The sequence below is a fragment of the Danio aesculapii genome, chromosome 17 (genome assembly GCF_903798145.1).
Source record: "Danio aesculapii chromosome 17, fDanAes4.1, whole genome shotgun sequence".
In the NCBI taxonomy this organism is placed as follows: domain Eukaryota; kingdom Metazoa; phylum Chordata; class Actinopteri; order Cypriniformes; family Danionidae; genus Danio; species Danio aesculapii.
Window position 1 is genome coordinate 21,960,939 of NC_079451.1, and position 16,487 is coordinate 21,977,425.

Sequence of the window (16,487 nt, forward strand, 5' to 3'; positions counted from 1 at the left end):
CATGTACTTTTATATTTACATTTTTTTTTTTCTTTTTTGCAGGATTTTAAGAGAAAATTGGGGCAGTCAAGTTCTGAACAGCAGAAACTCAATGACAAACTCCACAGTTTGAGTCTAAACAGCGTTCCTTGTAAGATGCCACATTTAAACCATTTCCCCCCCAAGCATGTCATTTAAAATGTATTTTTCTGTATGTGATACAAAATCCTTGTTGCCTATAATTATTACATTTGTTTGTTTCTGCCTTTTATTTGTTTTGTTTTCCTACGGTAGCTGCAACGGTGAAGACTTTGCAGAACAATATGGAAGAGAAGGATCTTTCCTGTCGAAAGCTTAAAGAGCAACTTAATGCAGTAGAAAAAGAGACTGCGGCAAAATTGGCAGACATGGATCAGTATAAGAAAGACATTCAGGTAAGCCATTAATACTGCTCAACCTTCATGGCTAATAAATTCACATAAACCAATCAGAGCAGAACAAACTGATCCGCATGCCTTTATATTTTCGGGACGTTTTAACTTGAGTGACATGAGAACACATTATTCCCCAGCTGTAGTGAATTAGCATTTGTTTCTGTAACCGATTAGTGCTAACACCATATAGACTGCTTCTGATGACACTAATGCGAATAACACCCCCTATGCTTTTGTCCCTGTGTCTTTATCACTAGCTGTAGAGCTTTTCTGTCTGTCTGTCTACTTGTCTGTCTCTCCCTGGCTTTCGCTGCAGTTTGAGGAAATGGATGACTGCATGCTTAAAGGCCTGCTCTCTATACTGAGTTGCCTCAGCAATCTCTTCTTCCTTCTGAAGGTCTCTTTTTTTCCCCTTTTCTTGCTCATTCTTCCTGTAGCAGCATCACCTTTATATTATCACCAAAGATTTCTTTACTGAGAAAAATATTAATGATTATTAAAATGAGATGGCATTCAATGCAAAGTTTGATAATGTGACTATCTAATCTAGTTAAGTGGATTGGTTATATAGGATCAGTGTTGGGGAAAGTTACTTTAGAAAGTAATGCATTACAATATTGAGTTACTCCCCAAAAAAGTAACTAGTTACATTACTCAGGCCGTATTTACATAGTAAAAAATGCAGGGTTCCACGCAATTCATCTTAATGTAATGTCCATGGCGGGATGTATGCACATGATATGTGCAATAGTTTTATAAGTTGCGGATATTGCTCTCTCTTGTTAACATGCTTAAATACTTGTTCTACATGACAATATATAGCTTTTTTAGTTCTCGTGTATGAGATTTAAGGTTTACGACTCTGCCGAAGTCTGTTCTGAAATGAAAGCATCAGACTTGGCGTCATTCACTATGGTTTTTAATGATGCGCGACTCACATTGACTGGTGAAAATCCGATCTACCTGCTTGCACTACAGGCACGAGGGCACAGATCCAATTCATATCAGAGAAATTTCCACATATGAACAAGGCCTGAATCTGATTTGAGTAAATCGGAATCCATGTGATATTTTTTTTCCTGCTTACATGTAGAAGGGCCATATCTGATCTGTGCCACATGAGAGTAAAAAATCGGAATTGAGTCACTTGCATTACTTATCATAAAAAGTAACAAAGGCTGCATTTACACTGCATAGTTGGTTACGCTACTTTTGAGTTACTTTTTCTGACCTGGCTGAGGCTTGCAGGGTATTGTTATTCTTCTTTATTAAATAGAGGAGGTCTGCAATTAACAACACGCTGTGTAACCTTCATTTACCTTAAAAAAGCACATAAAAAAATGTATGTAGGATAATGTGCAGAGAACTTACTGACCCTAGAGCTATACATACCATGGATACAGATAAATGAAAGTTTAAAGCAATGTCTTTGCTGATTTTTACTTTTTTAATTAGACAAATAGTACAAATCCCGGTCCATACAGCTAATCCTCTTCTCCTTTTCTCCCATGTGTTCACAATAATGAGAATATTTCCATCGCAGAAATGTCTGTTTCTGCATTCCCTCATTGTGTGCGGGATTCAACATGACTATGTTCATATTAATTCAGCAATTTATTTTTTTAAAGTGAATTAACTAAACTAAATAGTAACTTGCATTACATTTAAAAAAAAAAAAAAAAAAAAAAAAGGAACTCAAATATTATTTCTTTTTTAAAGTAATGCATTATTTGTTACTTAGAAATGTTATAATATTACATTATCCCCAACACTGTATAGGATGATAGGATATTAACTGTAACACTTTATAATGACTACACGCTATGAATCATCTATTAAGCATTAGCAAATAGTTAATTCATTATCTGTTAATTATTAACTCTACATTAATAGATTTTAGTAAGCAGTTTATAAATACAGCTACAAATGCCATATTCTTATAAGCACATTTATAATGCCCTTAATTGTGTTTTCCTACTTTCTTAATGATTTTTTTTCATTAATTACATATTGCATTATTTACAAATTCGTTATTTAAGAATATTTGGCGCTATTTTAAGATCATTCAGAATGCATAAGTAAATGATTAATAAGCTATTCAAATTAACATTCATACATCCTATTATTCAGGCATATACTAATAGTTACTTTGTATGTTAATAAATGCTTTAAGTCAACTTCCAGTTCTGTGACCTAATCGAAAGTGAGGACTATTTATGCTTTATAAATACACAATTTTTCTTACAAAGGACAATTAAAGTCTATATTCTAAACAGGATAAAAAGAAAATAAAACAACTGTATTAATCTCTCTATTTATTCAAGATACGCAAATGAAACCGTATCAAATGAAAAATAAATCTTTGCAATCTTATGTAAAATAAAATTACTCTACAGTTAAAACTTTGCTCAATAACTTTAAAATGTTGTATCATAATATATTGTTAAATTTATTATGTTGTTGTTGTTGTTGTTGTTGTTGTTGTTTTATCCAATTGTATTACATTTGTTTTTATTTCTGTTTCTATTTTTGAAATCCTGTTATTCGGCAATGTGTAAAGTTTACAGTAATTTTATTTTTTAGATAAGATTGCAAACATTTATTGTTCATTTGATACCGAGCCTTTAATTGTCATTTATTAGAGATTCACAAAGCATAAATTATCCTCACTTTAGATTAGGTCACAAAACTGCATGAAGTTGAGTTAATAAAGCACTTATTAACATTTATTAACATGCATAGTAACCATTTCTATATGCCTGAATATTAAGATATATAAATGCTGATTTGAATAGTTTAATAATCATTTACTAACACGTTCTGTAAGATTCTAAAAGTCTACTACTCTTAAATAGAAATAGTTTGTAAATAATGCGATACTTTAATATAGTCTTGACCACAGTAATTAATATGTAACAAAGTATGAAAGTACAATTATTAAACACATTGTAAATGAGCTTATGTCAGAAATAAAGCATTTAAATCTGTATTTATAAACTGCCTAGAGTTAATGCTCAGATAATGAATTAACTATTTGCTAATGCTTAATAAATTATTCAATTTGTAGTTATTATAAAGTTTTAGCGATATTACTTGTTAATATTTCCTGTGCATGTGGACTTGGTTCAGAGATTATTTCAGCTGTAGAGAAATATTTAGATGAAAGATAAATTATTTAAATATGAAAACGATAGTACTGGGAATATATATATATATATATATATATATATATATATATATATATATATATATATATATATATATATATATATATATATATATATATATATATATATATATATATATATATATATATATATATATATATATATATATATATTTATATATATATATATATATATATATATATATATATATATATTTATATATATTTATTTATCATTTATTTTTATTTTTTTATTTGTCATGTTTGAGGAATGCTATTTAAATAGCTAGTTAGTTTAAATAGCTAGTAGTTTATATATTTTTTGTGCTCATTTTAGTTAGTTACTGTTCTTTTTACATTTATTTTAGTACATTAAAGTTTATCATAATAAAACTGCTTAGCCCGCTGGCAGATTAAAATGCTTAGCCCATTGGCAGATTATTTAGCTAGTTTTAAGGAAAATCTTGCTTAGTTTTAACATAATTTTTCTTAAAACAATTTTTTTGCTTGTCAAGTAAATGCTTCTTGATTTAAGCATTTTTAGATATTTGAACTAGAAACAAGACAAAAAGTCTAAGAGGTAAAAGCTTTTTTTTGCAGTGTACAAAAATGCTACTATGGGCAATTCTTAAAAGCAGGTACCAGTGTTCATTTGATTTTAGTCAAACTTTAGGCAGTTTTTGGTCTCTGTTGCATGAATTGTGCCTGAATTGAATTCAATGTGTCAAAGTTCTGCAATTTGTTCATAAGGATCTCAGAGAGAGCCAGAGGATGCAAGAGTCTGCTTTGGAAAAACTGCGCACCATCAAGGAAGAAAAAATCAGAGAGCTTAAGAAGCGAAAGCAGGAAGAACTTGAAAAGAAAAGAAGAGAAGAGGAAGAACAGAAGTAAGTAATGATTTCCTAAACGTACACGTCAATTTAAAGTCATTCAGGATCTTACAAGCAAATATTACTTGTCCCATTCAGACGCATCAAACTAGAAAAGGAGCGACAGTGGCAGGAGAAACTGAGGCGCGATGAAGAGGAGAAACAGCGGAAAATCCAGGAGGAGAGAGACGCCAAACTTCGCGAGGAGGAGGAGAGAGAAAGACAAGCTCGCTTACAGGCTGCTAAAGAACAAGCGGAACGAGAGCGCAAGGCCCGTGAGGAAGAGGAGAGGAGGCGTAGGGAGGAGGAGGAAGAACGGAGAGAGCAAGAGAGACGCAGACTGGAGGAGGAGGACCGCAGGCGGAGAGATGAAGAGAGGAGGAAGCTGGAGGAAGACAGGAGGAAACTGGAAGAAGAAAGGAGAATGCTGGAGGAGGAGAGAAAAAGGCAGGAGGAGATAAGATTGAAGGAGGAGAGGGAGAGGGAGGAGCGCAGGAGAGCAGAGGAGGAGAGGAGGAGGAAAGAGGAAGAGAGACGAGAAGAGGAGCGGAAGAGAGAGCGTGAGGAGGAGGAGAGGAGACGTCATCGAGCACAGGAAGCAGCTTTGAGGGATGCGGAGGAGAGGAAGAGGATCGAGGAGGAGAGGAAGAGAAAAGAAGAGGAGCGGAGAAAGCAGGAAGAGGAGGACAGGAGGCGAAGGGAGGAGGAGCAAAGGAAACAGGATGAGGAGAGGAAGAGGAAACAGCAGCAGGAAGAGGCAGCAGCTGCTAGATTGAGGGATGATGAACAGAATAAGAAGAACACTGTTAAATCAGACCTTGTTTCTGCTCTTCTGCGTGGCCTGGAGGAGAGGAAAGGTTAGAAAAAATGATGACTGTATTCATTTTAAAATATACCGGCATGGCTGGTTATGTCATCTCTGATATGATGGGAATGAACGAAATTTTGGTTTCTTCGTGGTTTCAGGCGGCAGACGTCCTCTCGGTACGCAGCACAGGAGATCAGCTGCACTGACCACTTTTAAAGCGCTTTACCCCTTCACTGCCAGAAATGAGGAAGAGCTCTCCTTTGAATCAGATGATCTGATCGAGGTCAGTTTGATAGAAAATAGTATTTTATTTCTTTATTTAAATAGTATTATTACTGATGGATATAGGCTGATGGATGCCGATAAATATCTAAAATAGGCACTATCCTTATAAATAAACTGCATATTTGCAATCTAAACAACTACATTCTCGAATAAAAAAGCCTCAAAAGTACCTTATGTTGTTCAACAGCAGCGATATTTGTCAAACTGTAGAGTGCCCTCTGCTTGTCGCTGTATGTGGGCAGAGTAATACACAAGGGTGAAAGGTGAAGAGCGTGGACGAGTGCTGTTGATGGCAGAATATCGCACTGCCATCAGCCAGTCAGATTTAAGAAAAAGACAGAACTGTTGTGTGTGTGAATATAAATGAATAAATTCTAAAGCAATATTTTTACATTACCAAATCAAAATCATTTAAAACATGGCACCAATTTTTAGATGTATAGATTTATTTATTTATTTTTTTACTTATTTATTTTTTTTATTATTATTTATTAATTTTTATTTATTTTTTTTACTTATTTATTTTTTTTATTATTATTATTATTTTTTTTTTTTTTGCACTTTTTTTTTTGCACATTTTTTTAACTTCATCTGTTAAATCAAATATAATACAACTATAATTATTTATATACAATTAAAATTAATTGGTACGAATTCTGTTACAGTAGTTGCAGTTTTGCTGGGAAAAAACTGTTTTATAGAGAGTAAGTTCAACAGGCTGTTACTTAAAAGCAGTTAATACATTTTTTGTAATAATACATTTATTACACAAATTAGAACACAAGTTAGGGAAAGCAGAATTTTTTTTTGTTTTATTTGTGTATGTAAGTGTATTGGATTAAGGGTGTTGCTTACATCTGCTTCCTGTAAGATGTGTTGGTCTCAGCAGTTCAGATGGAGCCTTCAAATGAGAAGGTTCAGAGCGTGTGGTGAAAGACCCATGTCCACTACATAGTTTAAATCTAGAGTTTGCTCAGCTGGATTTGTGTTTGTTTAGGTGGATGAGAGCGTAGAGCGTGAGCAGGGCTGGCTATACGGCAGTCAGCAAGGGAAGATGGGCTGGTTCCCCGAGAGCTATGTGGAGAAGCAGACCAAATCAGAGGCTCCTGTCATGGCTAAACAAGCTCTGAAACCCCAGGTCTCCATCTCTGTCAGGTGTGGTCTCCATTCTGAATCTATCATCCTCTTGAAATGCCTCATTTACACCTGTTTCACATTTGTACACACTTTCTCATGCACACTCACAGACAAAGTGCATGTTGCTGTAGATCCATTACAGAAAAAACATTCACAGCTACAGACTGCATGTCTTCATTTTGATATTTTCACACCAAGTCCGAAAGTAGCAAAGAAATTATCACATCAGGTCTGATACGTTGTCTTACTCTGATATAAAATTGATGTCCAAAAAAATAAATAAAATAAACATTAATTAATGTTAGGACTTTGTGTGAAAGAGTTCTTGGAGGTGCACTTTTTTTCTTTTTTTTTAAATATTGCTGAGCTATATTAGGAATATTCTAAACCCCTTCTTCACCAGCAAACTGAGTGATGGACCGGGTGGATCACGTCTGAACTCTGCCTTTACCCCCACCCATGCCACAGGCTCCACCTCCTCCAACCACGGCCAGGTAGGCAGGATTCCTTGACGATAACCACATTGTGTTTGCATGAGATAAAATCAGAGCTGGGTACATTTTCAGACGAAAGTACATTGAGGAAAAAAAAAGGAATAACCTACACTGATAGGTGTTCTATTATAATTATAATATTATAATCTATATTATAAAATGTTCATGAATGAAGAAAAAAACATGTTTAAAGACTTGGATTTAAACGTGTTTTAATTAGACTTACGCTCACACCCCAACAAATCCTTTAAAGGCATTTGAAGTGATTTGTAAAAAATGCTTTTGACCCCAGTGTCAGACCAATACCCAAAACACACAAGCAAAACAGGTCCTGTTGACTTATGGGTGTGTTTGTTTTGGTGCTTTTAAATAACAGCATAGTTTAACGAAAATGTCTTGGTACACCTTTAAACCTACTGAGTAGGCTTTTAAATTATTCACAAATGGAAATTTATCTTTGGGTTCACCACATAAGTACATCAACATTCACATCACGTATATCACAAAAACAAGTAACACATATTCATTCAATATCATCACATAAATCACATTTAAAAAGGAATTAACCCTATTCTTTAAACCCAGTATTTAAAATTCTTATGGCAGTTGGCACAACTTGCATTAGATACGCATTTTTCTTTACTTAAGGTTGCCTAAAATGTCTTTTTAATGGCAAAAGTTAAAATTTTATTTTAAGGGATGGTATGAGAACAATGTTCAATAATGACATGTGCTTTCTGTTTAATTCTCATTAGATAGTTGTCTTTTTGGTTTACCAACAATTGCACTGGCAATTTTTATCACGCAATCGCAACACTTTCAATTAAATTCTTAGTTACCATCTCCAAAATATGTTGACTCAAAATTGTTGTAACGTCCTAATTCAATATAATCTCTTCATTGCTTTTTTAAAAATACATTCTACTTTTCCTGCTAATGTCAATTTATTATCAATAAATGTTCCTAAATATTTCAAACATTTAGCTGTCTCTGTTTGATAATAGTTTTTTTTTTAGAAGAGAATGAATATGAATGAAAAAAAAAAATAAATAAAATGTTGTGCTTGCTATAAATGCCTTTTTATATAAATGTCAGGCATATTCAAGTTAATTTAAGCTAAACCTGAAAGTACTCTCATCTCTCTCATTCAAAAGTATGTGTATTTTGTTCATGTTTTGCCAACTTGATTTTAGGGTGCTTTCACACCTGTATATTGATGGTTTTGTTCCAAAACAGGGAGTAAAGTTGTTACAGTGTTGCACTTTGTTCTTGGTGCGGTTCACTTTCACAGCAAAGTTTCTAAATGGACCAAATTAGCTAAAACAAGTCACGTGCGAGTAAACTCTCATCACTCTCGTCTGTGCTTTTAATTTTGAATGGTGACACCCACAGTCATCAACACCAAATACAAATGAGAGGTTCACTGTTCTCATACATTGCTGTTGGCTAGAATTATGCAATATAGTCCAAGACTGCAGTTCAGTCAAATTTCCTAACAGATAAACTGCTCTCGTTAATAGTTCAGCATGCCTTCACTTTCGTATTTGACATGCTACTTGCGGATTATTTTAGATTGTAATTTAAATTTTGGTGAACACGCAGACTATATTTGATTTGATTTATTTATTTTCGAACAAAATATCATACATAAAATATCATTAACAAAAAATACATTTCAACATGGTCGAAAATGGAGTGGGATGAAGCACATGCCTTATAGGAAGGCAACACAGAGACTCTTTCTTTTAAGGAAATTAAATAATTTTTATGTTTGTATGGGTATTCTGAGGAAGGTTTATACCAGTCTTGTTGAAAGTATGATCTCCTATAATATTTCTTGCTTGTATGGAAATCTTAGTGCTAGAAGCAAGTATAAGCTTGCAAAGATTGTTTGAATGGCTAGTAAGATCATATTGGACCCCCAGAAGCAGCTTGTGGAACTGTATATAAACCAGACCAGACGGAAAGCCTCACAGATTGTTCAAGACTCTACTCATCCTCTTTATTATAAATTTAAACAGTTACAGAACCTTCTGGTAGACAATACAGAGTACCCACAGCAAAAACAAAAAACTTTAAGAAATCTTTTATACTGTCTGCTATTACTATATTGAACAAATGACCATGAAGTAGCTTGTATGTTATTCTGTGGTTTTATAGAATTTATATTCAGGGTTGTGTTGGAAATCTGTGGTGTAGGAAGCTTTGTGTTTGTGTTTTTATATTTGTGATGTTTGGGAGGCCAAAAACGAATTTCCACATGTGTGGACAATAAAGATTTCTAATTCTAATGAAACGCACATTTAGGAATGACATGGTAGGAATGACATCCCACCCTACTCCTAATTCTCATTCATATAGCCATATATGCCTATACATATCCATAAAACACTGTGAAATAGACTGGTTCCTTAGTTTGTTGAACCATATTGCTTTCTCGCTACAATCGATCCGCTCCAGAGTTCGTTTCAACCAAGCTGAGACCACCTCATTCAGGCGATCTTGGACCGATTGTTTTGGTGCAGATCCAAGCGTGATTGCTGGATTCACATATGCCAAATAAACCGCGCTAACTGGGGAAACGCACCAGGTTTAGGAACAAAAGTGTAGGTGTGAAAGCACCCTTAGTTTCATTATGTACGTCACTTTGGAAAATAAACTTCCAAATGCAAAATACAGTTGCTTGTGGAAGTTTGTTATTTCCAAAAAATCCAAAAAGTCATTATTAATATTATTTGTTAGGCGCACAATTTTAGGCGTCGTAGTGCCTCTGGTTTTACTTTCTCATTACCATGCTTTTGACCTGCCTTGTAACTTTCAATAAGAATAATAATTGAATGCCCAGCTCTGGATACAACTTGCTAAAAGTAAATTACAGTGACATTTTTCTGCATGCTTTTAGGTGGTGGGCAATGTGCAAGCTCAGGCTCTGTGCTCTTGGTCTGCAAAGACAGACAACCATCTCGACTTCTCCAAGGACGACGTGATCACTGTTCTGGAGCAGCAGGAGAACTGGTGGCTGGGGGAGCTCAATGGGGTTCAGGGCTGGTTCCCCAAAACCTATGTTACAGTTCTGAACACCAGTGACGCACAAGCAGAGTAAATACACACACCATGATGAAGTGGCTGTGATGTTACTGTTTCCTTTTTGTGAGCGGATAGCTTGAGTGTGTAGCTGTGAGTGTTACATGTACTTTGTCTGTGGAAAGAGCTATTGTGAAACGGCAATTTGAATAATTCTTTGCATACTGTAGCACTGTTGCCCTGAGGTGCTTTCTGCAAAGAAGTTGATATTTGCTGCTTTACTTTCTCTTTTTGAGGTTGACTTTTGTCATTTAACAGCTTTATTTCTGGTTTATAAGTGCTTTATTCCTAACCTTAAACCACTGTTGTCTAGTTTAGTTCTTGACTTTATTTAATTTTTTTTTTCTTCCTGTAGTTCCACTGATGCATCTGATACAACTGATGGATCCAACTATGAAGGTAAGCCACATGATTTGTTTTGTTAAATATATTTTGTAAATCTAATTTACTCATGTGAGGGGAAACCTTATTATTAAATGGAGAGTCATAACATGCTGATTTATTATTATTGTTTAAATCATTAAGAAGGTTTAAATATATTTTTGAGGGAAGCTTTTTTTACAGAAATGGGATTGTCCCAAAAAGGGATTGTTCACCCAAAAATAAAAATGTCCTCACCGTTTACTCACACTCAAGTGGTTCTAAACTTTTATGATTTCATTCTTTTATGAACACAAAACAAGATATTCTGAAGAATATAGAGAAAAGAACAGCCACTGACACCCTATGTTAGTCAATGTTTCATAACTAACCTCAGTAGGTCTTCCTTTGGAACAAGCTGAGGATGAGTAAATAATAATAGACTTTATATTTATTTTTTGGATGGACTATCCTTTTAAATTGCTAAAAGCAACATATATTTGATGTCTTTGATCAGTTTAATGTATCCTTGTTACAAAGCAAACTATTAATTTACCTTTAAAAAATTCTCAAACCTTTGAATGTTAGTGTTTTGTGTAATTAATTTTTATTAATGTAACACAAATATGTCTGTAATATAAACTTAAACAATCATTTCCAATGTGTGTGCATTTATATATTCATTTCCAGGATGTTTTGTGTCTGGTATGCCTATGAACTCTTGTATGTACATCAGCGTTGTCTTTTCCTGAGTTTCGCTAAACCCTATGTTGTACGTTTGTCTCGTCATCAGAATACGTGGCTCTTTACACTTATGAGAGTCCTGAGCCTGGAGACCTGACCTTCAATGAGGGCGACACTATCCTGGTCTCGGAGAGAGAAGGAGAGTGGTGGAGAGGAAGCATCGGAGACCGAGCAGGACTCTTCCCATCCAATTATGTCAAACCAAAGGAGACCGATGTAAATTTTTACTTTTAGATTTAGCTATGCTGCTACTTATGCAAGTTGTTAGTTGTGATCTGAAAGTGTTTTTATTCTTTTCATTCATTAGACGGCAAGTCTCTCTGGAAAATCCGGAACGCTTGGCAAGAAACCTGGTAAATAACAGAGCAAAGTTAAACAACAAAAAAAATTGTAGTTTATTTATCATAAGTTGTAATATGTGTATATATATATATATATATATATATATATATATATATATATATATATATATATATATATATATATATATATATATAATATATAATATTTGTGTTTTTTTTGTTTTTTTTTGTTTTTGTAGAAGTGGCTCAGGTTACCACTGCATGCACAGCTGCAGGTGCAGAGCAGCTGAATCTTTCCCCAGGTCAGCTCATCCTCATCCTCAACAAAAACCCCTCCGGCTGGTGGCTCGGGGAACTGCAGGTGAGTAAAATGTTGAATCAAAACGTTGGTTTTTTTCGATTAATTCAGCTTTTGTGCATTAAATAAGTACAGCTTAAAAAATATTTTAACTTAATAGCAGATCACCGGTTGCCATTTTTCCACAGCACAGCTTGACTCACTTCAGTTTTGGCAGCTCCGTTTTCAATTCAGCTGCAGTTTAGTACCACTTATAGTGGTTAGAATTATCGCCATAGTTGTTCTGCCTCTGCTGCTGTGACTTTCTGAAAAACTATTTTATTCTGGGTCGCTACAATCCTCTGCCACCAATGAGAGTAACATCTGCACCTCTTCTACAATGCTGCTATTTCAGGTGTCTTTTTCTTGTGGTGGTATAAAATGGTTTAGTCTTGCGAACCTGCAATACAGCAGTGGCTGCTGCTGAATATTTGAATATAGCAAGTGTCTTGTGGTACTAATCCATTGATGGTGATATTGATGATTTTCTTGGACCAAGAAAATCGCTCATCAGCAGTGTGTATGTCACGTTTTGGAGACGTGAACAGATGTCATGTTTTTTTCTTCCTGTCATCAGGCCAGGGGGAAGAAACGTCAGAAGGGCTGGTTCCCTGCTTCACACGTCAAGCTACTTGGCTCAAACAGTGGCAAATCCACACCTGCAACTCCATCAGGTGAGAAACAAAGTCATATTCCAGGATTGGTTATTTTGCTGTTGTCATTTCACCATCGTTCATCTCTCTCTCTCTCTCTCCTTCCTCTTTCCAGTTGGCCAAGTCATCGCCATATACGACTACACCGCAGCGAACGAAGACGAGCTGAGCTTCTCAAAGAGTCAAGTCATCAACGTTCTGGACAAAAGCAACCCTGACTGGTGGAAGGGAGAGCTCAATGGGGTCACAGGCTTGATTCCTACCAACTATGTGAAATTGACCACAGATTCTGACCCCAGTCAGCAGTGTAAGTAGAGACCCATAAACAGACCAGTTTATTTTGGCTCTGTGTTTCAAATTATCACGCAAGCTCTTGGTTGACAGTTTCAGATTATTTTCAAAAAAAGTGTGTTGCTGATTATGCTTTTTAAATGTGGGTGTTTATTATCTGATAGGGTTTGTATTTATGACAGAATGTATTACAGTTTAATCACAGTGAAATTTACCCAGATTGAAATGTTTTTCATCCTCAATATCTATTGTTAGTTCATGGTGCCTTTTTTGGTTCTTTTTTTGCGCTCTGTAATATAAGGGATGTTTTCCAGTTATTTCAAGTTGTACATGTAGTGTCTAATATAATGTCCGACATTTGTTCTCCTCATCCATGTTTAGGCACACATTCACATTTCTCACTCTCATTCATTTTCCCCTTCGACTTTTTTTTTCTCCTTTCTTCTCAACTCTGTTGGGTGGTAAAACCTGTTTCTTTTGCCCATGAGGGACCCACTATCCCCCTCTTACGGTAAAGGTGGCCCTGTTGAAACCACCGTTCACTCACTCAGTCGATTTCTTTTATCTCGCATTATCCGTTTGATTTCTTTTAATCTAAAACAAGGGGTTTCATTCATTTCACTGGTAATCTGGGTCAATCCTGACCTGATTAATTGGTGGATAGTAAGCCTTTCTATGGTGGTCCTTAAATAATTTCCTAATTTTTTATTTGTTTCAAGTATATTTTAAGGTGGTAGATTGTTTTTTTTTCTGGTCCTTTTAGAAAGGTGGACGGTAAAGCTGTTGCTTCTCAGTTTGGTCATTTTAAGAAATGTTACAAAGTGTGAAACTGCTTCAGTGTATCAACGCGATCACACTTAAATATGCAGGTTATAAGTTAGTATTATCAATCTCCATGTATTGCAGGCACTTTTACATTAAGAACAAACAACAGTCACTTTGGAGGCTGTTTTACCTTTAGTTGGTTTCTCATATGCTTTTGTTTAATTTGTATCCATTTTAATTGTCCGTTATAAATCAATGTAAAAACTAAAAGAATATGCAGCTTTTCTATATGTGGTGTATTTGAAGAAATGCTGCTGCTATTTTAAGCACAATGCTTTGGCCTTAGGTGGTATTGTTACTCATTTACGTTTTATGCCATGTTTTGTGCATGACTCGCTTCTGTATAAATGGATAATATTATATGGGGAAACTATGCAAATAGTTGTTAAGTTGTGGACGAATGTTTATCATTTTATTGGATGTTGTTAATAATTCTTCAGAAATCTCAAATACTTTGGATCATGTACTGATTTGATTTGAAAAAAATCTAGACATTAAAGTCTTTTTAAAAAACAAAGGTCGTGCCTTTTTAATTTTTGTAACACAAGAGGTCAGTGTTAGTGTAAAGACACTTTGATGCAATTTTTTGTTTTTAAATAACCTGTAGCACATAAATATTCTAGTTTTTAGCATCTGTTTTTAATTTAAAGTGCATTTAATATAGTTTTGTAGAATGCATTTTATAAAAATGACAACACAACTTGGTTTTAAAGATGGATCTGCCTATATTTCGCATATTTGTCTTGTACATTTAAACCTTAAAAAATTTCCAGTACATACTAACAGCATGACTCTACTTAATCTTCACTGTCATCTAGTTACGTTTGTCCTGCTGTTGTATTTTGGGTGAAAACAATGAATAATCCTGCATGCAGCATTCAGCACAGTAAATGAGCAGCTTTACAAAGCACAGCTCAAGAAAATGAGTGATCATTCAGGTGTTAAACTGCTATTTTTACGCCTATGGGATGAGGAGGATGAAGGCACCACTAAAGGCACCCCGGATGGTCAAACGGAACGACCATCAGAAGGTGAGGATTCACGCTGGAGCCTTTTGGAGTGTCTACAACACGCTGCGACTTACATTATCCTGCTTTTTGTGTGTGATTGGAGTAAGATTGCTGAAGGGGCTTTTGGTGATTTGAGTTTGTTAGTGCTTTGTGTGTCTGGGTAAGTTCACCACCTGTACCGTTTTCTTGTAGGGTGTGCTGACCAGAGCACTCTGGAATCAATGAGCCCAAAGGACAGGAAACGGCAAGATTACATCCATGAGCTCATTGACACAGAGGAGAAATACGTAGAAGACCTACAGCTGGTCCTAGAGGTAGACGAACACTGATCTCCTATTTCATATTTATGCATCAAGCGGTCAGTTTTAGCAATTAGGGGTTGAGAAAATAAAGTAAAATGCAATTTGCTATGAAAGTACCAACAGTTTTAGTAGTGCAACAATACCAGAAAGAGTAAACTAAAATTATGAAAAGCTATATTTGGTGAAAATAAAGAACTTTTAGTCATGTTCTAATTTACTATTAGTATACTATTTAGCATATTATTGATAGGAGGTCAGATATTGAAGTGCAAAAAATCGCAGTTTACTTTTATAAGCGCATGTTAACTTATTGTACTACCAAAAAATGACCCATTCAAATCGGTCATTAAACCACTTTAAATATATACAGATTTAAAAAATAAAAGCAACTCTGCAGTTCATGGTTCTTCACAATGTCATGATCTTTTTGAAAGTTATTAGTAAAAACTTATGGTATTGAAGCTCACAAAAAAGTTAAATTCAGTCAAAGTTAAACTAATTTTGAATGATTTAGATATATACAGTAGGTCAGGTCTCTACAATATCTGACAAAAGTCTTGTCGTTGATCCCAGTTGTAAGAGCATCAAAAAATAACTTGACTTCTAGTTGATCATTTGGGAAAAGTGGCAGAAGGTAGATTTATCTGATGAATCATCTGTTAAACTGCATCCCAATCATCACAAATACTGCAGAAGATCTATTGGAACCTGCATGGACCCAAGTTTTTACAGAAATCAGTCAAGTTTGTGGAAAAATGAAGTGAAGAAAAAAAGCATGGTTTGGGGTTACATTTCCGTATAGGGCATTCGAGAGCTCTGCAGAGTGGATGGCAACATCAACAGCCTGAGGTATCAAGACATTTGTGCTGCCCATTACATTACAAACCACAGCTCCACAGAGCTCCTCCTCATACTTCAGCCTCCACATCAAAGTTCCTGAAAACAAAGAAGGTCAAGGTTCTCCGGAATTGGCCAGCCCAGTCACCAGACATATAAACATTATTAAGCTTGTCTGGGATAAGATGGAGGAGGCACTGAAGATGAATCCAAAGAAACTTGATGAACTCTGGGAGTCCTGCAAGAACGATTTCTTTGTCATTCCAGATGACTTCATTAATAAGTTGCCGAGATGTATGGATGCAGTCGTCTAAGCTCATGGGAGTCATACACAATATTTATTCCGTTTCCACTGCACAATGACTTTATATTCTATACTGTACATTATTTCTGTTAAGTGACAAGACTTTTGTCTAGGCAAAGTTAGACCTTTACTGTCCTAATTAAATAATTAAAAATCAAGCCATGATCATATCACAATCTAGAGGCCTTTTTGTCTTTCATATAAGCCACTGTTAATACCAAATGATCAACTAGAAGTCAAGATATTTGCTGTTCCTAAAACTTAGA

The 16,487-nt window shown here is 35.0% G+C and overlaps 1 protein-coding gene across 2 annotated transcripts in view; it reads left to right on the forward strand.

Annotated features, from left to right (window-relative positions):
• Positions 1-16,487, forward strand: part of itsn2b (intersectin 2b) — a 41,980-nt gene that overhangs the window by 19,003 nt on the left and 6,490 nt on the right. The window contains exons 15-29 of one of the 2 annotated variants that reach the window (XM_056477591.1): positions 43-130; positions 274-413; positions 4,330-4,466; positions 4,548-5,305; positions 5,415-5,539; positions 6,539-6,696; positions 7,082-7,172; positions 10,075-10,271; positions 10,612-10,655; positions 11,410-11,576; positions 11,668-11,713; positions 11,902-12,023; positions 12,577-12,673; positions 12,768-12,959; positions 14,971-15,092. In XM_056477591.1, coding sequence (XP_056333566.1) covers positions 43-130; positions 274-413; positions 4,330-4,466; positions 4,548-5,305; positions 5,415-5,539; positions 6,539-6,696; positions 7,082-7,172; positions 10,075-10,271; positions 10,612-10,655; positions 11,410-11,576; positions 11,668-11,713; positions 11,902-12,023; positions 12,577-12,673; positions 12,768-12,959; positions 14,971-15,092 — 2,484 coding nt within the window. The remainder of the gene's footprint in view (positions 1-42; positions 131-273; positions 414-4,329; positions 4,467-4,547; positions 5,306-5,414; positions 5,540-6,538; positions 6,697-7,081; positions 7,173-10,074; positions 10,272-10,611; positions 10,656-11,409; positions 11,577-11,667; positions 11,714-11,901; positions 12,024-12,576; positions 12,674-12,767; positions 12,960-14,970; positions 15,093-16,487) is intronic. The other variant, XM_056477592.1, reaches the window with a different exon arrangement.